The sequence below is a fragment of the Sceloporus undulatus genome, chromosome 2 (genome assembly GCF_019175285.1).
Source record: "Sceloporus undulatus isolate JIND9_A2432 ecotype Alabama chromosome 2, SceUnd_v1.1, whole genome shotgun sequence".
NCBI lineage: Eukaryota > Metazoa > Chordata > Lepidosauria > Squamata > Phrynosomatidae > Sceloporus > Sceloporus undulatus.
The window spans coordinates 252,549,705-252,575,358 of record NC_056523.1 but is presented as its reverse complement, the minus strand read 5'-3'; the positions used below and the strand labels follow the sequence as shown (position 1 = coordinate 252,575,358).

The following is a 25,654-nucleotide window of genomic DNA, read 5'->3' as shown; positions in this document are numbered from 1 at the left end:
GAGCATAATTCTGCTAATTAGGGTAGTGGGAGGCACAAAGAACAATGCCTGTCTGTGCACACATGTGCAATGGGCAAGGGTCCTTTGGCACGGGGCATCAGGCCTGGTACTGCCAGAAGAGTTCCGGATAGTCTCCTTTTATTTTTATACTCCGTAAACACATTGATAGCATGAGAGAGAGAGAGAGAGAGAGAGCAATGAAATATTATACTACCAATAATCCTAAATGTGTGTGTCTAATAGACAATAAAAAAGTTAACCCACACATTGTTTAAGAGTTTATTTATAAAATGTTTTACAAATACTTACAAAGTAATGATTTCTGAAAATGACTTAACAACATAATTCATTTCATTCATATCCATATGTCACTATCACAGCAGTATTCTACGCAAAAACTATCCATATCTGATGTGCTTATATTGAATTGTGGTGAGTTACCTAAGAAACGGTTCCCTGAAAAAAGGCAGGTCATCAGTGCAATTTTCTTCATTCTGCTTATATTTTTTCTGTGGGGAAAAATTCCCACAGGTTAATTTCAAGACAAGCTATTTTTGCTTATTGTTATATTAAACAATACAATAAATGTGTCCAAAAATGTCCAGGATTTAGCTTAGTAAATAATTATTCTCCAAATTATCTTAAATTAATTTAAAAACAAATTTTAATGGTCATAAGCTGCTTTCATTCAAAAATGATGCCTACTCAAACGCAGATACTATCTTTTCCTGTTGATTCTTTTGGGCCTGGATGGGCACCTGTAATCCAGAACTGTCTTAATTCGCAGTAAATTAACTAGGGTAACATTGTCAGCTGATACTTTTAGCAGTCACATAATCCTTCCTTTGATGTCCAGGTTCAAGCAATTCCTATTACAACCAGCATTTTGTAGTAGATACATTAAAAGTCTCTGATCTTTCCTGCAAGGGAAACAGTGGTAAAACTTATTACTTGGTTAGAATGAAAGAATCTGTGTATTTTTTAATAAAATGTTTAGGAAAGAAGGACTTGGCTATTCTTTACCAGCCTACTTGAAAGAGGATATCCATGAAAGGAATTTTCCTTAAATGCATGCGGTGTGAGAATCCCAACAGAAAAGTTGATGTTCATGTGAATGTCACATGCTTTATCATGAGCCTGAATGTAATCTGAGAAGACAGTAGGCACTAGCATTCCACCATATTAAAGGAAAGTCACATCAGACTGGCAGGAGAAGGTATAATACTGTAATTATGCGATCACCAGAGAAATGTCCTTTATGATAGACTTAACTGGAAAGGGCAATAATTGGGGAAGCGGGGAAGAGGAAGCACCACATTCCTGCTTATATCTGAAAATAGTGGTTAGATGGTTGAAAGGCAGAATGAAGCACTCAAGATACAACTACGATACCTTTATCAACTGAACACAATCTGCACATACCTCATCATCTCACCCACCCACAGGCAAAGCTACTATCTCCTTCTGCAAGACTGTAGTCCATGTAAGAATTTGTGATCCACGTCAAAGTTATCAGTCTGTTCTATTTCTGGTTTCAGCATGAAGTAACAGTTAAGTTTTCACGGATGTCTGTGTACTTAGGAAGGAAGTGTTTTGTTTATTTAAAAAAAGCTTTAGGGCTCGACTCCTGTTCCTGCTGAACTGAGCCAGTATGTAAAATCAGAACTGATATCAGCTCAGTAGGCACCGGAGGACGGGTCCATCCACAGCCTGGAACAGCAACTGCTGCAAGGGGCAATTCCAGCAAGACAAAATCGGTGGTCATGAGTAACACGCACTGCTAAGCTGCCGCTCAGCACACAGAAGACGAAGAAATCTTACATACATAAAATACAGCTGTCTTTGCAGTAGCCCCTAAAGTGCCAAGAAAAGGATAGGCAAACCTTTTGACATTTTTGATTTATTTCTATATTGGAGTAAACCAAGGATGTTTTTCCATGTAGAATGGTTTCCTTCTTGACGGGAGCAAGTACCCATTGCAGGAATTCTCCTGCTGCAATCTGCAAATCAGACTCCATGCAAATACTGGCTATGGCACTACCCCAGCAACAGCAACCAAACCAAGAACTTAATCAGGTTTTCCATCTCAACTTCTCTTTAGGTGCAGAACTTAGCCACTGTGAACAAAGAGGAAATCAATCACTGTTCACCAATCAGCTAAGCTCTGCGCCTCATTAGAGAGGTCTTCGTCCAAACAGAGTTACAATAGCAGCTGAAGTCCTTCAGTGACTTTTTTGGAAATTTAAAGAGTAGCAGGTATCCATGCGGTTCCAACAATAAAGAAATGTGAGATTATCATGGAGGCCATTACAGATGCCAATGTCATGGTTATGTGGTAATCCCTGGCAATGTGATTTTTATCTTAAGTCACAAATCAGCATGCCAGGAACCCAAACAACCAAAACAGGAAAGAAACCTGTGTGATTGTTCCCTCAAGTATATGAAATGTAAGAATCATTCCAGTCAGATAGCATTAATATAAACCGAGCACTCCATATATTTCATTAAAATGCTATGGGATTACTTGAACTGCCATTTTGACTGCTCAAAATGAGCTCTATGGATCAACTCAAGAAAACAGCATAAATAAAATCTTTGAAAGGTTGCAATTCACTAACTGAAGAAATACTTCTACCACTTTAAGTTGATGTGTTCCAGGTTATTTGGAGGCGGGGGGGGGGGGGGGTACAGAGAGATGCTGTTATGTAGCCACACTATCTATTTACAGCCTTCCAGTATTTATCTAGTACATCCTTATCCTCTGAAGGAAAGAAATCTGCACAGATGATCTCATAACAATCCCACATAAATTAAAATGAGGTGAGTAGAACTGAAACTTTTGGAGCCCTTGGGCTGGCACCAACAGAAGATGTTTGGCAAAAGAGTGGATTACACAAATTGGGGGAGGAAAATCCTCCCCACTCCAGCCCTTCTGCCCCTCCAACCAGCTCTACAGGACTGGGAAACCCTCTCCAGGTAGTGCAGAAAGCTGGATGGGAGAAGAGCAGAATGTTCTGCACATTCCACCACCACACTGCTGGATTTAGCGCATTGTCTACCTTAATGCCCTGGGACTTAAGGGAGAGAAGCTGGCACAGACCCATCATGCTGAGGCAGAGAAACAAATGGAGGGGGCTCCCTCAATCCCAGCTGCTGTCTGGCCTTGGAAGGAGAAAGAGGCTGGCGCAGTTGCACCATGTCTGAGCCTAGAAGCAGATGAAAGATCCTCCCTCCATCCCAACTGCCACTGCTTTGGCAGGGGCAAAGAAGATGAGGCAATATCTGCTGGACCTAATCCCTACCACACTGTCATCCCATTTTCTTTTGGTGTCATGGCTTAATTTGATAGTAAGCTTGAGGGCAGGGAACTGTTTTGTTATTCTTTTACTTGTAAAGTGCCATGTACAGTGATGACAATGAATGAATGAATGAATGAATGAATGAATGAATGAATGAATGGCGGAAATGAACATTTCTAATAAATATCCATCCTGAACCTGATCTCTGATTCTACACACATGTGGCTTACCTACCTGCAGTCATACAATAAAATGTTCTAGCAGCTACATAGGCATAGTTATGAATGCATTTCTTCCTAAGTATCATTCCTGGTCAAACAAAGATTATGACTGACATATTTCTGATAATATTTCAAGTGTAAGGTGAAATTAAAAATCTCAGAGTGAAGTCTCATGATGGTTGCCAACATTCAAAAATTAAGATATGTTGGCCTTGGAAGGATCCTAACATTAATGCTTAATTACTCTGGACAAGTATCATAAAGTGACATTTGGAATAAATGGAACAATTTAGCAGTTAAAAAAACTGCTTATAGTGGTGATATATATTCTATTTTGGGGATTTAAACAATTAAATTTAAAACACAGATTGCAGAAATCCAATCTAGCAGTACCTGCCAGCTCTAGATAGCTAGGTGAAAATTCAGAGAGAACTAATGGTTTCAGACTGTTCACTATTCCAAAGATCTGGCCCAGAATGTTTCAGGGGAATTGGAAAAAATTGGTTTTGCAAGCAACATGATGCTCAAATATGCTCTAGTGGGTGCATTAAAAATATAAATTTCAGGAACTTAGGATAGCTCCCCCCCCGCACCCCTTCCCCATATCTCATCAAAAATTCTGTCCACTATAAGTGAAACATATAAGCTTGCATTCAAGACAATATCCTAGGTATTGATCTTGTTATGTGCCTTCAATTCAGCACCAACATATGGTGACCATGTCATATGGTTTCTTGGAAAGATTTCTTCAGAGCAGCTTTGCCACTGCCTTCCTCTTAGGCTGAGAAAATGCCACCTGCCCAAGGTCACCCAGTTTCCACGGTTGAGTGGAGATGACTGGATGAGAATTCAAATCTTGGTGGTCCTAGTCCTGCACTCAAAAAGACTACACCAGATTGGCTCTCTATTTTTATGAGTCTATCTTCTCAACAGTTCTATGTTTTGATCACAGTCCACAGCAGTCTGCCAAAGGCCTGATCTAAAATTTTTACTCAGGCACTATAGTTTAGGTTATACTGGCCAGAATTTTGTTTAGGGACATATGCCCACGTAAATGTTCCTATGTATGTTCATATCCTTTCTCTGAGGAGGTTGGTATTCCCTTTCTCCCCAGCATCCAAAGCCCACTTACTGCAAAGCCCCAGAAACTGCCTTGAATTAAGTTCCTCATTACCTGCTGCTACTTTCTGTCTACAAAGGTGTGAGAACACAAGACCTCTTCCTCTTGGAAAAGACCACTGCTCAGTTTAAGAAATGAATGAGTATCTGCTCCCTAATAAAACATAGGCTATTTTGAGAAGCTATGTCTTTTTAATATGTTATAGCAAATACAGGTCATTTAGTATTATTATTATTAATTTATATGCCACTTTTCTCCTAATTGGGCCCAAAGTTCAGAAACATGTGTATGATGTGCCTATAATATGATCTATAATTTTATCCTTTAATGAACCTATAAAGTGAAACATGTTAAGTCATTTGTCCATTTATGGAGACCTCATGAATTTCATAGGGTTTTCATAGACAATGAATACACAGAGGTGGTTTACTATTACCTTCTTCTGAATATAGCTTACAGAACCCAGTATTCCCTGGCTGTTTCATTTCCAAGTACTAAAAAGGCCTGCTTCTGCTTAGTTTCCAGGATCACACTGATTTTGGTAGTTGTTTACTTACAATGGGTTTTTATAAGTGACTTTTGGTCACTTATAAATCATTTTCCTCTGAAAAAGTGTGCTGAAAAAAAGAAATCACCTTATCCAAATAACATTTCTGCTACTACTTTAGCTGAGGATGCATCCATTTGGTCACGGGTTGCAGCAAAAATTTTACATGCAATTTCTTGTTGCTTTGCATCCTCGTTCACCATTAATTCTCCATATAGGTAGACACCCATTGCCTGCAAAGGGAGCAAAAAACAGAAACCCTATAATATAATTATTTCCAATATGACTGTGTTCAAGATAATAATGATTGCATCTGATTCTGTTATTTAACCACTTAAAATACATAATTTCTTTTGTCCAGACATTTACAACTAAATCACAACTAAGTTAGCAGAGCAGGTGTTATGTTTACGGTGTGGCCATTTAGAATATATGCATATAGGATATATAAAATATAACCTACCTTAGTGGAATGCTTATAAGACACACAGGCCTGTTACAGACTGCCAAAATAAAGCTGCTTTGGATCTCTTTGGAGGTATGCTGTTTCAATGATGCATGCATCCTAAGAATCCAGAAGCTGCACCAAAGCTGCACTCCAGTGCTTAGGAATGGAGTGTGGCTTTGGCGCGACCTCCGGACTCTTAGGACCCATGCATCATTTAAACAGCATACCTCCAAAGAGACCCGAAGCAGCTTTATTTTGGCAGTCTGTAAAAGGCCACAGAGTTAATTACTACTGCCTGTCACAAAGACAGATGCAAGTAGTATAGATAACGTATATATGAGGAAAAATAAAAGTGAATAATGGATTTTAGGTACTACTACTAGGTCAGGGGGTGTTAAACATCAAACTAGGATATGTAAAAGACTGTTTTCAACCACATATACCTATATGAACCTTGTGTTCATCTTTAAAGCCTTTACTCCCAGCATCTCCATCAAGTAAAGAGAATTACTCATTCCCCGGCTGGGAAATGTGTTCTCTAATAAGACCTTCTTATTTTCCTGACACGAATCATTTTAAAAATCAATGATTATAATAAGGAGGTACTTTTAGTATAATTAGCCATTGTTTATGAGGAAGAGGCTTTTGAACTGTAGAACTTACCTGTCAGTGAAAAGCAGCAAACTCTGGTTTTATGATACCATATTTTGAAATTACTGTTTTAGGTACAAGACTCCAAAAAAGCAACACAATTGGGAAGCTTTTCAAAATTGAATAAGTCAATGTCCATGTTCAAATATAGTTTGCTGGGGTTAAACAAGATGAGAGGTTGTTAGTTTCAGGATTCTCACATGAATGGTTACTTAGGGAAGGTTGGATGCTGGACGCTGATCCAGACTGCTGAAGACCTGCTCTTACTCTTCAAATTGTACAGTTGCCCCTCCATATCCATGGATTCTGCATCCATGGAGTCAACCAATTACGCCTCAAACATGTTCTTTTTTTAAATTCCAAAAAGCAAACCTTTGAGTTGCTCACCATTTTATATGAGGGACACCATTTTAGTACACCACTGCATATAATGGGACTTGAGCATCCACAGATTTTGGTATCCGCAGGGAAATCAAACCACAGCGGATTCTGAGGGCCCACTGTACTAGCAAAAACAGAAGGTTGGTGATCCTTTTCTATTGTTAACATATGGCTAATAACTCCGACTGCTATCTTTTATACTGATTTTTGGTGATGGTGCAATTTCATTAAAAGCTGCCTTTATATGGTGTAAGTCTCCTTGTGTGTGCCTGGCCTAAGATGTGCACAAGCAGGAGAAATCTTGAGTAAAATCTCAGACATCCGCCCCATTACTCCTGCAGATACGAAAAGCACATTGCTAACTTTAACTTTTAGTTTCATAAAAATTTCCATCTTAAGTTAGAGAGGGTGGTTTACAACAAACTCTGGTCAGTTTCTAAACTTCCCAACTATAGCAGAATAACTCATGGAACAACTTACACTCATTGAATGGGTTTATTCTAGTTGGCATTAACAATTGGATTTAATCCACTGGCTGTAAACCAGTTTGTTAAACTGGGCTTCTGTGAAACAGAACATAAATATTAAAAGAAAGGGAAGAGGATTACATGAGCCTAAGGCTTCACTGAGACACTTTCTCTTGGTACCTATAGTGCTAAATCATGGTTTGGTGCTCTGTGCAAATTGGGCCCCTATCTTCATGAGGTGGAGGGGGAATTTCTCTTTAAAATCTAGCATGTAGGATGTAAATCCTGTGGCAGAAGTATTGGCTAGTAACTTCTATGGTAAATTTCCGATTACCTACCCTCTCCTGCCAAAATGGAAAATAAAGTCACCATTGAGAATTCTCACTCTAATTTGACTATTTCATGACCATTTCTCCATAACTCAAACATCCAGATTTAGGAAACACTGTTAGTTCTGTTATCCTGAATGGTAAATGGTCACATTTGCATATTCTACAGACTTCTGAACAACCAAGTTGTCTTTCAAAACTGGAAAACTACTTTAACTTCATGTATTATCATTCCACAGTTAGCATATGTTTCTGGAGAATATTAAAAGAAAGGTCTAAAATTTTATGCCATTTTGTCAACAAGAATTCTTCTCAAAAGGGCACAAAAATATAAATTTGTGGTTGTTTTAGTTCGTTTAAAAATACACTGCTATTCAACTTGATTTTTTAATATGTATAGCAGTGAATAATCATTGGATCATATATTATTGCAGCAGGGTACCTTCTGTCATGCAAGAAGTCTACATGAATGAGCAGTATAACAGTTGAAATATTGAGGTCTTCACTGGAAACAAAGATGTTTGGTTTTTTTGTGGGTAAAGTAAAATCTGGAATGGGGACACATGAAAGGATACGGAGATCCTTTCTATGAAACAGCACTTTCTCCCTTCACGGAAGTAACTGTTGCGATCTCCTGAGTGTTTCTACTTCAGATGATAATTTACACATGGAAAATGTTTCAAAAATATAATGGCACCAGTTTATTTAAACCTATCTTCTAGATAGGATGGATGTCCTTTGTGTGGTATAATTAATGGTAAAATGCCATGGATAAGCCAGGGTGTGGAAATGCAGAAACACAAAAGTTGGGATAGCATAATGTAAAAAACAAACACCCCAAACATATTCATTACAATGGCTCTTCTTATAGTCTTAGTTGAACACACTGGCCAAAATCCTATACAACCGAGTAGAAGGCTCTGCCAGTAAAGTTATACATGAGATGGAGAAGATGATATATAATGACACACAGTACATCAGTGAAGGAAAGGAGAAGACAGACAGCCAATATTGTGAAACTGCTCATGCCATGGTCCACTGAATGAATGATAAGCCAGTTTTGGATCCTGCCCAATAAATACAGCTACACTGGCTTGGATCCTAAGTTCCTATCCTCACAGGATACCCCAATCGTGTAAGGAGACGGGAAGTAATGTTTGCTCACTATTTTCCCCACATGCAACCTGGCAACCCTAAGAAATCCTCTGGTGGTTGAGAGACCTTTTATAACAGCATGGGAGGTGGCACTGCAGTTTGTAGGATGAATCAGTGAAAGCCCCAGCTTCCATAATAGGAGCTTTTGCTCTGGACTCAACCCATTGATTTAAAAGTAAAGACAGACAGAGGTCCCCTTGCACAGAGAAATCTGTACAATACTATATGTATTCAAACATATATCATGACAAAATGGTTGCAGCTTCCAACTCATCTTCTCCTGAACTCCAGATATCTTGCTACTACCATCCCAGCTTACCATCCCATCCCACCCAGCTCTTGCCTGGATGCTCTTGTCTGAGCTTCAACCAGAAATGTCCTGGTGATTCTAGTTGGATAAGAGGAAGATAAGAGAAATACTCCTTTTGTTCATTCAAGGTTGGAAGGACAAGTATAATGACGTGGACAGACAGGTAATGCAGTGCTTTCTCAACTCAAAATCACCTTCAGGTGTCTGACAAGCTAAAGCCTGCTTTTTAACAATAAAAGACCCTGGATAATACACACCAGCTCATGCAAGGCAAGATTATCTATACTGTGATGTTCTCTGTGATGTTATTGGTTCAACTGTCTGGCTGAAGGGTTGGGCAGTTAGAAAAATCACTTATTATTATTGGCCCAAGCTTTCATCCATTCTGATGCTAATAGCCACGTGACTAACTGAACTGTTCCAATCCTGTTCTAAATCCTAAATTGGGTCCCCCCCCCGCCTTTCATGAGGACATGAAAGCACTTCACCCCTTCGTGGAAGTAACTGTTGCAAGACAAAAAGAATTGGTGACTGGCTGAAACTGCATGGCAATGACATGAAGACAATAAGAATGGAAGGAGGTGTATCAGAGAAGAGGAAGCTCTGGAAATGAAAAGTGATAGAAAGGAGCGGTTCAGAGATCTAGGACTGAAAGCGATCATGGAATATCATTCTAACTAATTCACTAGATCTTCAGTCACAGGTCTACAGTAATAATTTTAAAGCACTGAAGTCACTTTCTCATCAGAAGTTGTAATAAACAGAACAGGGTATATGTTGGTGGAACTTTTTAAGTTATCTGACACCACAGATACCTACAGTACTGTGAGTATGTGGAAAACAGTAGTAAATAGTGCTGACCTGGTCTTCCTTGAGGAATTTCTCCACATCAGCGTATCCTGCTACATATTTGTGCTTAATCACAAGCTCACACCACCGATGCCGAACCTTTGGCAAGAGACAGAAAAAGGAAGAAAAAGCAAACACATTAAAACATTGGTAAAATACATCAAAACTCTTTGATTAAAATGTTCTCCATTGCACCTTTAAAGGCATTTCAATCTTGATTAAATGCTATGCAATCATGCCCCCACCCCAGTTACTAATAAAATGTCATGCTGTCCCTATGCTTAACAACAGTTGCCTTCTTCTGTACATGGCTATACATTATGTCCCCCCACTGGATCATTAATACTAATCACACATTCTAATAAAGTAAAATGTGGAAACAATGAAAGACTAAATAATTCTTCTGCAATAGTCTTTGAATACTGGATATCTAAAGACAATGCCTGCAATCCTGTTGGAAATTACGAATGTGTAACCTGCAGTTACACATTTGTAACTGTGTGGTATTCATGAGCCCTATGTAGCCCTTAGTTTGGGAGGCACGCAGGGGCTGTTAAAGTCTTCCAGTCCCCACTTGCATCAATTATCTGCTTCCAGAGCAATAGGGGAAGAGACCCACATTGATCACAGTAAGTGGGGATTGCAGGGACTGGGCTATCAGTCGCTGCATAGCTCCATAACTATGGTACCTACACATTTGTAATTGCCCAGTATTCCAGTCAGTGTCAAAATTATCAAACAAATTAAGGTCTGCTCTTTAATAATACAATATTGAAGGCTTTATTTTCTAATGGATGCTTTATTTCATCAAATGTGATGGCCTAAATCCTGCATTACACTAGAGGATATCTACTATTACAATAAACCATTCTTCTCCATCAGCTACCAAGCTACTCTTGAGCTATTTTCCAGGTGGCTTTAGGGCAACCCCAGCAAACACAATGTATTGGATCCTAACATAACTCTGACCACAGGCCTGTCTCTGGATTCTCCACTCCATCCTATGCATCTGAAGAGGTAGGCTCAAGTCTACGAAAGCTCATGCTGTCAGCTTCTTTCCTTCAGTTAGTCTCAAAGGTGCTAGATTCCTTTGCATACTGGCCTATGTAGTTTACCAATTTTTTTTTTTACCAACTGTTGAAATGGGAGAAATGTTGAGAAATATTTCACAACGTAACAAAAGAGGATTTTGTGTGTCTGAAGTACTTATGTCATTTGTGTTCATGGAGGGCACACACAATCACTGGGAAAGAAACACAGGTTGGCTCTACACTGGCCAGAGTACTTGGGGCTGCCCCCAGAGTATTCTGGCCCTGAAGCAACTCATTCTGGAGCAAAATTGAGCAGCTATTTATAGAGAGCCCCACTGTGTTGCTGGCAGTGGGGTTGGTAGCTTCCTCTGAGGTCAGAAATGAGGTATCCAACATTGATCACATGGCTAGCCACCTTGTTATGGCATTAGCAGGAGTTACCTGTGCCACTGGCTGTGGGTGGCACAGCAAGACATTGTGTAAACAACTGCCTGACATCAGTGGTATCCCCGCAGCAGGTGAGATCTGGTGTGGTGGGTGGGACTTCTGGGGTGAGTGGGACTTCTGGCCCCAGACTTCCAGTGGGGTTTCCAGAAGTCCAGGGCTAGAAGGATGTCCATGAGGGAGGCAGCCATGGCCATGAGCGGCACCGGCGCGGGCCTCAGGAGGGCCAGCATGGGCCGGGAAAAGCCAGTTCCAGCCTGGGAAGAGCCTGCCCAGCCCAGGAAAAGCTGGCCTGGCCTAGGAAGAGCCCATCCAGCCCAGGGAAAGTTAACTCCGGCCTGGGAAGAACACAGGTGGGCCCAAGGAGCCCCTGCATGGGCCACAAAAATGCCCATGGGGTCAGGGAATTGACCGGGTGTCACCCCCTTCTGGGGTATCACCTGATGCGGCCCCCACACACCACACTCCTCCTCCCAGTGACTCTATTGCCCAGCATCACTCTGGAGTGCTCTGAATTTCCTGGGAAAACGGGTAAGCAAATGGTAAAATTTGATTTAATGCAGGGATGACCTGGATTCACTGTGGAATGACTCTTCCCTCATGAAGACAGTCCATAGTTTGGGCCTTTGGCCCTGTGTAGTGAAGACAGGGTGATGCAAGGGCAGTGGGAAAACAGTTCATTTCGCCCGTGTATACATGCTTTCAGTCATAGCCAGCTTATGCTCAGATGTTGTGGAAGCCTGGCCTTTGTATGAGTGGCATTCTGCAGGCTTAGAGAGCATGATGAATGGAATAAGATGCTCATTTATCTAGCATCCACCAGTGGTATTGACAGTATTGTTATGCTGCTTTCTAACAGAAATTTCCCAAAGGGATACTCAAGATATACAAAACTCCCTCTTATAACAACATAACAATATACATAGAGACAGAAACAAAATAAAGCCCTGATAAGGGAAAAACCTTGCTCACTGAAGTGACTGGGGCTAATTCCACAAAACTGTTGGATAGTGCCTGCCAGTTAAGACTCATTTCCCTGTTACTATTTTATTATTTTATTACTTTATTTGTAGTATTTGTTTATCTTGCTTTTCCACATGGGTCCCCAAGGCAATTCTCAACAAAACAAAAAACAACATAAAAACCAAGAATACAAACGTATTAAAACATTAGAACAACATTATAAACCACACTAAAAGAGCATTGCTCAAACCAGTGCCCTCCAGATATTTGCATTCCCAGATAATGTGGCCCATGTTTAATCATGATGGGGGTTGGAGCTCAAACATATGCAGAGACACAAAGTTTGGAAAGGCTGTACAAAAACAATTCAAGAGGCCAATGAAAACTACGAAAGCAAGGCCTCCCTTTGTACAAATAAGGCACACACCACACACCACTTGGGAACTACCTCCTGATATATGTATCATCCTATACTACTGAGAGTATGTGTCAATACAACAAATAGCTGGGTGAATACCTACAGCTATTATGGGAATGAACCACAGTTCCCATTCAGAAGCATACAAGACTGATGGCAGTTATCCTCTAACTTTTCTTGTTTGGGGGTGGAGGGACAGTATTACCACTACAGCCCTTCCCCATATATGTAAGCCTTAATTTTCTAGTCTATTACATTTTTTTAACAGACCGGGGCATCAAAAACAAAGACTGGGATGATTATGCAATGATGAGAAAAACATCTCCAAAACAATTCTTGGTAAAAGGGTATGGTGTATAAAAATAGGCAAAGATGAAGTTTAATGGCCTGTACTGCTTTTGACTTCATAGATCATGAAAAGCCATCAAACTCTCTCAAAGACATGGGAGTGCCACTACATTTGATTGTCCTGATGAGAAATCTGTCCTTACAACAAGAGGCTACTGTCAGAACATAATAAGGAGAAACAACAGTTCCCAATTAGCAAAAGCGTCAGGCAAAACTGCATCTTATCACCCTACCCGTTCAACTTGTATGCAGAAGATATACAAAGAGCAGGTTTAGATCAGAAGAAGGAGGAGTAAAGATAGGAGGAAGGCACATCAACAATCTAAGATGTGCAGATGGCACCATATACCAGCAGAAAACATTATAATTTGGGAAAAAATATTAAGGAAAGTTAAAGAAGAAATTGGGATGGAAGGCTTAGTACTGAACATAAAGAAAACAACAATAATGACCACGGAGGATCTATTTAAATTCAACCTGGATAATGAGGACATCGAAATAGATAGATTTTCTGTACCTTGGGTCAAATATTGATCAGAATGGAGACTGCAATCAAGAAATCAGAAGATGACTAGGAATGGGAAGGGCAGATATGAAAAAACTAGTCAAGATCCTAAAGTATAAAGATATACAACTCAGCACCAAAGTTAAAACAGTCCAAGCCATTGTATTCCTGATCATCATGTTTGGATGTGAGAACTGGGCAGCACAGAAAATATGGTGCTGAAAAAGAGTGTTCAGGATAACGTGGGCAGTCAAAAAGACAAACAAACATATCTCAGAACAGATCAAGCCTGAACTCTCCTTGGAGGCTAAGATGACAGAACTACGGACTATGGACAAAAACATGAGGAGACATGACTGATTAGAAAAGGCAATAATGCTAGGGAAGGTAGAAGGTAGTAGAAAGAGACCACACTCCAGATGGTTAAACCCAGTCAGTGAGGTCACAGGCCTGAAACTGCAGGACCTAAGCACAGCAGTTGAGGATAGGGGGTCTTGGAGATGTCTCATCCACCGGGTTGCCATGTGGAGTCAACTCAAGGGCAGTTAACAACAAACATCAACTGATCAGCTAACTAAGAATTCTGAAAAGATGACAACCAAAACTTTCCTCACAAATTTCACAGCCTTGTGAGTCAAAAGTCATGCATTTATTCACTTTATATCCTGCCTTTCCCCCAGGAATGAAGCTAAGGGTGGCCTACAATAAAATAGTACAAATACATAAAAGGATTGAAAGCCTGAAAATTTTAAAACACAAGTTACAAATATACCAGTAAGAGAAAAATACAACTTTTTTTCCAGTTAAAAGCCCCTTCCCACAGCAAGTGTTTACCAAAGACCTGCTTGAAGTAAAAAGGCTTGTCTGCTGGCAGAAAGACAACAGGGAGGGAGACAGCCTAGCTGCCCAAGGTAGGGAGTTCTAATCTCTCATATATATACTAGACATCCCTCAGAATACACAATTTATTATTATTAAGCTTTATTTATAAAGCACTGTAAATTTACACTGCGCTGTACATACAATCTTTTTAATTGGACGGTTCCCTGCCCTCGGGCTTACTATCTAAAAAGACATGACACAAAAGGAGAAGGGAAAGATGGTGGGGAGGGGGATCAAGAAGCAGTCTCAGAGCCCAGGCACGCTCATATCAAAGAATACAGTTCTTGAGATAAATCCGGCAGGGCCTGATGGCATGGCTGCTCACCTGTCATGGTGCAGGATGATATGACCTATTTCAGATGGCATCGTGATGGAAGACTGATGAAGGCAGGAATTAGTGTCTGAACAATGCAGGAAGACTTTGTGAAATCCTGGCAGGGAGGAAGTTATACTTTGGGCTCCAGACCACAATATCTCTCAGGCCAGTATTGCCTAAGGCTGTGGCAGTTCAAGACGAAGTGGTCAGGAAGTACTAATTTGTCCTAGGGCTATTCTACAAATTTAAAATACTCCTCATTCCAATCAAATAGAATGTGATCCAGCCACACACTGAATATTAACTTTCATCATCTGCTGAAATTCGTAGAAATGCACAATATCATACACTGGTCTGTCTGTCTGCTTGGCATGCATTTGGATGCCTGCATGTTTTTGGCAGAGGAAGGGTGAGCGCATTTTCAGAGGGAGGGTGAATAGATGAGAACAGATGCAAATTTGTGCAGGAAAGTGAAGACAATTAAGTGTCAATGTGATTGTGTTAAAATGTGCACCAATTCACATAGTACACTTACGTGTAGACTGGCTCTCAACTTCAAATACAAAGTGTAGAAATTACTTTGCTGAAAAGCAGAAAGAGTCTTGCCTGGTCCTGCCATAACTCTAGAACATTTTCTTGTCTGTAAAGGTAAATCTCATGTGCAGAACTGTTCAAAGCCTTGACGAACATTCAGCAAACACAGAGAGTAGTTAGGCTTTTTTAAAAAGGTAAGTTAAGATTTTACTGCTATTTCTAGCCACTTAGCTACAACAAACCAGATTCATTTAATGGAGGAAGTAATACCTTCTTTTATTTTACCCCAAATGATACAAGAAAACACTTATAATTTGTTATCTTTTAAGGTCAGTTTAACATGTAACTATAAAAGGGAAAATTAAAAAAACTACTCTCCTTGAGGGAAATGGACTGATCAACTTGCATTATATATTGTGCTTTCCTGTTCTTTCTTAGCTTAGCTTGTGAAAGCTTGGAAGACATAGTAATCCTTTATCCTTTTTTGTTTTCCTAAACTGGGAGAGTTGATTCTTCTCCAACATTCTAATCACAAATCCAGCTAGACCCCCTATAACATAGCTTACTGTTGCTTCAATAAAGAGCTTAGAAAAGCTACTTTCAGGATTGTTTTCTTCCAGAATCCCCCAGTGGCCCAGGTCAGGTCTATTAGTACTCACAAACAGAACAGACCCATTAAATCAACTGTCAAAAGATGAATCAACACTTTAATAAATCTCATTGATTCAGTGGGTCTACTCTAGTTGAGACTATCATAAGATCCAGATCAGTACTTTTTCCAAGCTTTGCTTCTAGCAGCATTGGACTGCGCCACAGTTCTTTCAGGTCTTCCAGTTCTGAACTAACAACTTGCAACCACATACCTCAATATGTCTGTTGCAGAGATCTATCTGCCAAATGAGAATTAATGTCCCAGGGATGGGCTTATTGTTGAGCATTTGGCTGTCTAAAGAAGCATTATTGACGTTAAGAGGAAAATTACGTGTTGTATAGGTGCAGGTCCGAAAAGATGAGAGTCTTCAGATCGATCAATATTGATCTTGAAAACACTTATCCTCTTGAGACTTCCTAATGGCACTCCTTTGTTTTCTTACACTAAATGTAGGCTGAATTTGGCAAGAAAATAGTGCCCACCACTGGATTCTGAAGGAAATGTATTATGGACCCTCATCATATTGAATATCAGGACTGTGCTGAAACAGCCAGCCATTCTTCTTTTAATAGGTAGAGTTGTTACTGCTTTACCACATTAGATCAATATATTATTGCTGCTCCTGCAAATAATCATTTGCCTTAGAATGTTCCAATACAACAGATGATTAAGTATGATATTACTGCATATAACAAAGAGTACTGATATTCACAGCTAGTAATTTAAAGATCAATCCTATGCATGCTTACTTAGGAGTACACTTAATAAGTTGTTGCTGTTGCTGTGTGCCTTCAAATCATTCCTGACTTATGGTGACCCTTGTTGGCAAGTTTCTTCAGAGGGGTTTTTGCCATTGCCATCCTCTAAAGCTGAGAGTGTGTGACTTGCCCAAGGTCACCCAGTGGGTTTCTATGGCTGAGCAGGAAATTGAATCCTGGTCTCCAGAGTCATAGTCCAATTCTCAAATCACTGCACCACACTGGCTCCTAATATACTTACTGAGACACACCTAGAAATATGATAAATGTTGTTGTTTGCCTTCAGTTTTTTTCTGACTTGGGGTGACTCTATCATGGGATTTTCTTGACAATTGTTCCAAGGAGGTTTGCCTTCCCCTTCCTCTGAGGCTAAGAGTATGTGACTTGCCCAAAGTAACTCAGTGGATTTCCATGGCTCAGTGGGGATTCAAACCCTGCTCTCTGGAGACATAGTTCAGTGTTCAAAGCCACATACCACATCAAGGGAAGGTTTCTTTAGAATAGGTTTCACCACTGCTAATTTCAAACTTGATGGAAAACAACCTTCCCGCAGGGAGGCATTGATTATAGATTGTAGCAACTTCAAAGTTGCCTCACCTCCCTGGATGGCCAGCCAAGATGGATAGGTTCAAGTAAACTTTAGCTTGCTGGTTTAGATATAACAGCAAATATGGTCTGTTCAAATCTAGAAGTTAACCATTAAGACAAGTGTTTAAGGAAAGAAATCATTTCTAAATAAGATAGCTAGATAGACAGACAGATGATAGATAGTACGGTTCAGAAAATCCAAAATGTTACATCTGAAAGCAATCATTAATTTCTTTGTTGTTGTGAGCCTTTAAATTGCTTCCAACTTATGACAACACTAAGAAGAACCTATCATGGTAAGATTTGTTCAGAGCAAGTTGCCTTTGCCTTCTTCTGAGGCTGAGAGAATGTGACTTGCCCTGTGGGTTTCTATGGTCAAATAGGGATTCAAACCCTGGTCTCTTGAGTCACAGTCCAATGCTCAGACTAGTATATCAGGTTGGTTTCCCACTAATTTCTACTTGGATGCAATCCCACTGAAATCATATGCTAATGGATTTAAATTTATTACATTTATTTGCCTAGACTGAACATGAGAGTCCCTAGATAAGAATTAATAATTTTCAAGTATTTTTAAGTGAAATAGCAAAACTAACACTTGCCTACAATTTGATCACGACTCCCTAATTACTCTGGCAAAAATGGTCAGTAATGTAAGCTTGAAAGGTTTCCAAATGTACACATAGCATCGTAAACATAATAAGAAAATGGTTTACCTCTAAGGCTTGCAAACATGATCCAAAAGGCAACTAATTCAAAACATGTGCTTTACTGAAAACAAATACTATGTTTTGGGTCTTTTAAAAAAGGAGTCTAGCTTCAGGGAATAGTGAGTAAGCACTGCTAATAGTTGGATTTAATTTGAAAGATGCTGAGAGACAACAACTCTAAAGTCTGAAGAATTTCAAATGACAAAAAAATGCAAGTTCCTATAAAATATAAACTGAAAACTGTGGAAGGTTTTCTCAGTATAAATAGGGTACAGTTCTTAACAAAGGACTGCTTCACACATGCTGCTCTCAGCTATTCAGGTTACAGGGATTGTATACTGAATGAGTCCATCTTCAACTGATACAGTCCCCCTAACTTTTCCATGATTGGAATGTCTAAACTATATTGCTACCCTCATGCAAATTCAGTAATAAACTTGACACAATCCTCCAACCTTAAAGATACTAACAGGGATTGAGTATGCTGTTCATTTGCAAACTAGCCAGAGAGATGTTTAGTAGTGCAATTAAAATTATTAAGTGGCTTTTTACTTATTTATCATTTGCTGCATGATGAACTTAATTATATTGTGTAAACATAAGGATGAAGTAGAAGTTAAAATATTTTTAATAAATAACATTAATGTAATCACCTCAGAAGATGTTTTACTATCACTACTACTGTTTTGCTGATCAGAATCACATTAAGACTAACATTTTCATTAGTCAGATTTGGCCAAATAATATTTTTCAAAAAACCAGAAGTGACATCACTGCCAAGGGGTAAAGCTTCTTGGCTGAAATACGGTCACTTTATACCAAGTGCCCTATCAAGACAATTTGTTATTGTCTCTCTGAATTTGAAAACCTCTGGGTTTTCCCTATGAGTTTTAAGTGCACAAAGTCTGGCTCCAAAATATAATTTTTTTTATTATTTACTGAAATTGAATTGGTCCTACAGATGATAGATCAAAACTGAAAATTGCTCACACCCCAAACTCCTACATTTGCATTTTCCTAGTTACTTTAGCTGTCCTTTTTTGGACAATGTCTAAAGAATACATCTAAACCCCTAAGTGAAATTTTAAGTTACTCCAATGCTACAAATCTGGTGTTGAGATAAAAAATTTATTGGGAAGCCATATTCTTATTTGAGGGGCACTGTCCCCATTTTGCCCCCCATACCTATGCCCCTGGTGGTAGTGAGGAGGGAAGATACCCCAAAACCTCAAAATATTATGCCAGTACTCCACCTTGTTATACTTCACTGGAGACTTCATTCCTTGTGGGGCAAACATTTCTCACTGAACTGAGTATAGTTCTATGTAGTTATTCTTGACAAATTAAAGAAATTGCACTGAAATGTGCATGCCAATCCATCCTGGTTCTAAGCCATGTGAGGATGGATGGGGGGGGGAGGGATCTGATTAAAATTCATTCTCACCAACTGTGAATCACTGTGTACCCTTTTGTAAAGGGGTCTAGGAGGGTATCATTCAAACAAGAGATACATTCAACTCCCCTCCCAGTTTCTGTTCAGCATCAAATGAAGTTAGTAAAATCGTTCCAAGATATTCTAGCTATTTCCTTATGCTTGAAATGAATGTAGAAATACCTGGAACAGGCATAACTGGGCGTTTTAACTATCAGATATATATCTTTAATATTTTCTACTAAATTAATGGAACATTTGAAAAGTAATTTTTCCAAACTCTGGTCTTGGAGTATATTTTTCTATTGGCTTCTACTTAGTTTTTGGTTGCCTTGTTTTTTTTAAAAAAAATGGTGCGTTTCCCTGAAGTAGAATTTTAGCTCAGTAAAATTTCTAGTAATGCTAAATCTGCTCTGGAATAGTCAACTGAACTGAAAAAGATAATGACTCCAATGTTGCATGGCTCAGCAGCATAGCACAGTAGTTCTGCATGGCTACACTACACTAAGCCATTTACCACCTCTGAAATACCATATTGCCGCTCCCATGGTCATTCATGCCTGAGGAGAACAAGAGGAGAGGACATCGGACTCGTCTGTTTATGTCTTCTGTAGCCAGATGTTAAGCAATCACGTCATCTACTGAGGTCCACTGGAGTCCTCTGGAGGACTCAACAGCTTATCAGTGAACTAAGCACTCCCTAAGCAATTTACAATGTGTAAGCTAATTGCCCCCATATACTCATTTTGGGGACTTACGGAATGATGCAAGGTTGAGTGGATCTTGGAGCCGCTGGGACCCAATTCACAACCTTGTGGCGGAAGTACAAGCATCTTACCACTGTGCCACCAGGGCTCCCTGCGAATTCTAAATGCCCCTCCCTAAAGTGCAAATCCCAGGATTCCATAGGATGTTGCCATTGAAGCATTGCTCTATAACTGCATAGTGTGAAAGGGCCCCAGAAGTGGCTAGAAATCAATTTCTGCTTTTGAGAGACAGGTTTTTTAAAATGTTAAGTAGTACAAGGGGGCTTTTAGGAGAGAAAATTCATCTGTCTTTTAGTGAGTAAAAAAGAACAATCTGGGAAAGGGTCACAAAACCTGTGTTGTATATACTGTCTCTGCACAATGAAATGTCCTTTCCTTCTCTGCTGCAGACCTTGGATCTTCCCCCAGACTTTCTTCAACCCTCTGTAGTAGGTTTCTGGGATGCACAGGGGCTACAGGGAGAAGGGAAGACTGCTCACTTCCACTGGCCTCTGCTATACCACCAACAGGACTGGATCCTACTCTTGGATTGCATGCTCTTTAAAGAGAAGATGTCTTTCAATAGAGAATTGTCCTCTGAAAGCATTTTTAAAAGAGTTCTGCACTTTGAGGCCACACTGCCTAACAAACATTTACCTTTAGGACTCACTCACTACATTGAAATGTCAGGTTTTCAGAAATCAACGACACTTCCAGACAGATCACTCTGTGTGCAGCCAATAAAAGTTAGCATGCAGCTGTTCTGTCTTTTTCTTCTTAACAGATTTTGTGTGGAAGGCAGGGTGGTGAGACAGCAAGGGAAGGACTTAGAAGCAGAAGACTATGCTGTCTGGACCTGACATAAATTCAGTGACCAAGGCTAAAAAGCTTCACCTGGAAGAATCTGAAGTTTGTGTGCTAAAAAGCTTCACCTGGAAAAATCTGAAGTTTGGATTATTATATAAGATTCATGTTTGAATTTGTTAGACCTCTCCCACAATTGCTCCATTATTATGTATGGAAGATTATGAGCTGAAACCAGAAAAGCTTTGTGCAGTACAAACATCTCCTATGCACATAAAGAAACAAAGAACTAAGGTTCACTTAAAAGCGCCATTAAAATTACTTTGTGAAATTAATACAAGGGTATATATAATTATGTTTCTGAAATAGGGAAACTTTTTAGAATAGCCCTATTAAAATATGAATCTCTCTTTAAAAAGGAGCACTATTCCCCACACAACATTTAACATATGTATAGACAATATTTCATTTTGTCTGCCACCTTTTTTTGAAGAGCCATTAATTTATAGCTTATGGGCCCTATTAGAGCCAGCTTTTTGCCTTTCCTTAGCTCAGGTCAACATGTGGATGCCCTATCTACAAGACACAGGTGGCTGATAAGAATTCTTAGAGATATTTCCCCCAATGATTTACAACAATCCGATACTAAGCACTCAGGTATTTTGCTCTGCAATCCAATATGACCTTGACCAAGCTAATAAACTTAATTTCTCACACAAGGAAAGAAACAGAGAAGGTGGCAGGGACAATGTTTTGAGAAGCAGAAGTGGGTTTTGGGTGGTATTTAGGGTTGGTTTTTTTAGTGATCTAAGAGCCTGTACAAACCCGCACTTTGTGCCAGTCTGCAAGCGAACTAGGGCTCAGGTCAGACTGAATGTTTACACACTCAAAGCCCTACTATCGGTGCCCGGCTGCCATCTTGGCACGCGCCTGTCCAGACAGTGCATGCCATGATGACGTCCCTTGTGCACAGTGCCCAAATGGCACTGCGCAGAGGGACATCATAATGCCATGCCAGGACACTTATGGCGCCCCTTCAATGGTGCAAATAGGAGCTGCGTTTCACGGCTCCTTTTTACACCGGGTTGGGGTCACGGTGTGTGGTTGCTGCATCCCCAACACAATGCTTCCAGGGGCCTGCATCCACGTGGGCTGGCAGATTCATTTTTCTTGAAGGTTGCAGGAGTATTCTTGGACTGTATGGACAAGTGGATTTTGCCAAGAAATAAACCTCCTTGTTGTATTTGGCAATATAGCCATGACTTTCTTTCAACTGTAAAACATCATATGTGTCCAAAGAGGTATGGTATGGTAGTGTGTTTGTGCTTAATGTAGCTTGGTGTCAATCTGAAAACCAGCTAGGTAGGTCAGACAAGACACGGCTTAACTTAAAAAGCAGTATGCTTGGTTGGTAAACAGAGAGGTATTGCTTTGTGGTAACATGTTCTTGTATGCATGCCAGAGTTTTCATGGTTTGGGAAATGGACAGAACTTTTCTTCCACACATAATTTTTCTTTTTTTAAAAGAAGCTGAGAGCTCTATGTGGTTTGCAGTAATGTAACTTCATTCTGGTCTGTTAAATAAGATTTCACCATTTCAGAGGGGTATGTATAATGGCTTCGTTGTATGAGAATGGGTACATACATACTAATAGACATGATATATTACGTTTGAATTCTCACATTTTCTGCAAAAGCACTTACATTTCTTCAGCCCATTCACTTCCACCAATGATCTTGCCATGCTCTGCACATCATGAAACTGGACACTATTAACCAACCTCTGAAACTGAGTGAAGTATCTTTCCATCTGCTGTGAAGACTTTTTAAAAGGTAACTCAGGAATATATACAGGAAGGAAAGGGACATTAATTCAAGAGCCAATTTTATTTTGTAGGTAGCACTGACTAAGGGGATTCATATAGAACATTTAGTGGATGGTGCGCTCAAACAATCTGCAGAAGCACCAAGGCTAATGATGACAGATTTTCATCACTTGGGGGAAATGACGTGCCACAGAAATAATACACACTTTAAAATTTGCAAATTACTTTTATAGATCCATTTCAGCACTGGAAAACTACTCTTTTCAACCTCAAACTCATCATCGGTGTTCAACGTTATTCTCTTTAGCTCTCTGGATTATTTAGAAAATAATATGTAGAGCATGCTACCTGCCCACATTACAATATAATAATTCTGTTAAGATCTTCAGTGAGACCAAATCCATGGCCAACTGCTGTCAGAGGTATGGCTGGAGTGCACATGAGACTCAACCTTTTCAGCTGCAATACTAATATTTTGGGATTTCTTCCCTTGAGAAGCCCAATTGTTCCTCACTCCACTACCACCACTTTTCATAATGTCTATATATATCATGCATAGATTTTCACTTGTGGCACCTGGTCCCACAAGGACAAGGACATAACCACTTGAGTCCTATAGCTCTAACAGGACCCTCCAACACCCAAGACTTCTGATCTTCTGGGAGCAAACATGCAAGAACAAAACAGAAAGGGGAGCAGATAGCTGCATGGGTCCATAACATACCTGAGTGCCTTTTAGAGGAGGGTTTAAAGAAAAAAAAAGGGTGAAACCCTGTATAATACAGAACATCAGTTCACTGACTTCTAAAAACAACACAATATGAAAAGGTACAATTCAGAATAAACACAGGAACTGCTTTACACTCAGTCAGACCAATGTGTACAAGTAGTTATGTGATTCCGTTAACATTAGATGTGATTAACTCCCATTGGCTTCAATGAAGCTACTTAGTTAGTTAGGAACAAACATATTCTCTTAACAAAGAAAGCCACATTGTAGCTACACTGATCCATCTAGTTTTATATTATCAACATACATGAGCAGCAAATCTCCAGAATATCAGCTAGGACTCCTTCTCAGCCATATGTGTAGAAAAGGGTGGAAATACAGTTGGCCCTTCACATTTGAAACTTTGACTTTTGTGGATTTTATTATTCAGATTTGATTAATATGTTCCCTCTAGGAATCTCTGGGTCTGCCAAAGGATGACCATAGAGTCACTCTGGAGAGCCTAGAGATGCCTGGAGAAAACATTTCCCTAGGCATCTGTAGATCCGCCAGTGCAATTTTGTGGTCAACATCTGACAGGAGTTGGTCATAGAGTTGAAACTGAGGACCTAAAGATTCGGAGAGAGGTGTTCTTTCAGGTGAAAAAATAGTAGGTTTTTATTTCTGGTTTTCTCACTTTTATGGGGGTCCTGTGCCCCTAACTCCAAGCGAATGTGGAGGGCCCACTGTATTTGATTATTCCATCCTCCCTTGCATGGACACATTTTTTTTGGAGTTTTCTCCCTACTCTAGGAGGAATGCTAGTATTTTTGCATCACTCTGACCTGAAATTTGCACATTCCAAAGAGTTTCAGGAAATTACAGAGAAATATATTGGGGGGGGGGATTGTGCAAAGCCCCCCATTTTTCATGTAAAGAACAGTTACCTGAATTCTGTTGGTAGTCCTACCTAAACTAGACCTATTGAATCAATGGGAGATTTATCTATATGTCCACTTACAATTCACCAATTCATTGAATGGGTCGACTCTAGTTGGGACTAACCAGCCAGTGTTTCCAAATATCCACACTTGGGTGGGAGGAAAAAATACTGGGTTTTGCACAAAAAGATAACAATTTTGCAAAGAAAACCCAACATATTAAAAACATACATCTTTAAGTCACCAAATGGAAGTCATAAGAAAGATAGAGGCTGGTGAAATAAAACCTCATCCCTGGATGCATTTTGGAAAAAGTTTCCAAATGGTTCACAAAAGGCTCAAAGTGGCTTTGTTTAATTATGCAAGGTTTATGGGATCTGGCTGCTTCATTTCACATGTGCATGTTGTTGTTAGTTTTGGATAAAAGGTTTGGTGAATCATGCTCTTCTTTTTTTGTGGTGTATGACATTTCCATATTCTTTCCATGTTATTTTTTTGCCTCTGGAACCAATTTTTCTGTTAAAGTAGTAATGCCCAGGGATACATGAACTCTTTTTTTATTTGAGGTATTCCTATGTTTTACCTTATTTCATATTCAGTTTTCAAAATGCAGCTGAATTTTGTTAGTGGCAAGGGTGAGGAAACTGAATAATGACAAAATCTTCTCAACTGGTATGACCCAATTCAGCTCCTCCATGTGTAAGCTTTGGACCCCTCATGTTTGGTAAGATATGCAGAAACTGCACAGCAGCTCATTTACATTAACTCTAGATACACACACACACACACACACACACACACACACACAATTAGAATTGCCATCCCAAACATCCATTGAGCAATAAGCTCTACTAGGCATGCAAGTGGGTTGTCTTTTGACAAAACATGTCCAGGATAGCTCCATCAAATTTGCTTTGGAGATTTAATTCAGTTCTGAATTCAACCCATCTTTGAAACAGAAGAACCAGCACCAAAAAGTTCCCAGGAACAATCCGTCCAGCAGATAGATATAATGAATTATACCAATGGTCAAACTAGTTGTGGCTGGAGCAAAACTTATACTTCCAATGTACCAGACAGAACTGGTGGGCATCAGCAGACAGGAAGGGGAAAATGTGTTCCAAAAAATAGTTACAGGCAGTGCAGTTTGTGAATTTCATTACCATTTAAGATATTAGGATTCTTACAATAAAGCTGTAAGGATGCTTCAAAGCAGACAAGATACCTAAGCTAAAAAACCCTAAAACAAACAAACAAACAAACAAACAAC

General features: G+C 39.6%; 1 protein-coding gene across 1 annotated transcript in view; it reads right to left on the bottom strand.

Annotated features, from left to right (window-relative positions):
- Positions 1-265: 265 nt before the first annotated feature.
- LOC121922612 (aminopeptidase O (putative)) overlaps positions 266-25,654 on the bottom strand; it is a 228,779-nt gene continuing 203,390 nt past the window's right edge. The window contains exons 15-17 of the mRNA XM_042452230.1: positions 9,790-9,876; positions 5,276-5,420; positions 266-920 (exon numbers count right to left, since the gene is read on the bottom strand). Of these exons, the coding sequence (XP_042308164.1) occupies positions 5,277-5,420; positions 9,790-9,876 (231 nt within the window). The 3' untranslated portion in view covers positions 266-920; position 5,276. The remainder of the gene's footprint in view (positions 921-5,275; positions 5,421-9,789; positions 9,877-25,654) is intronic.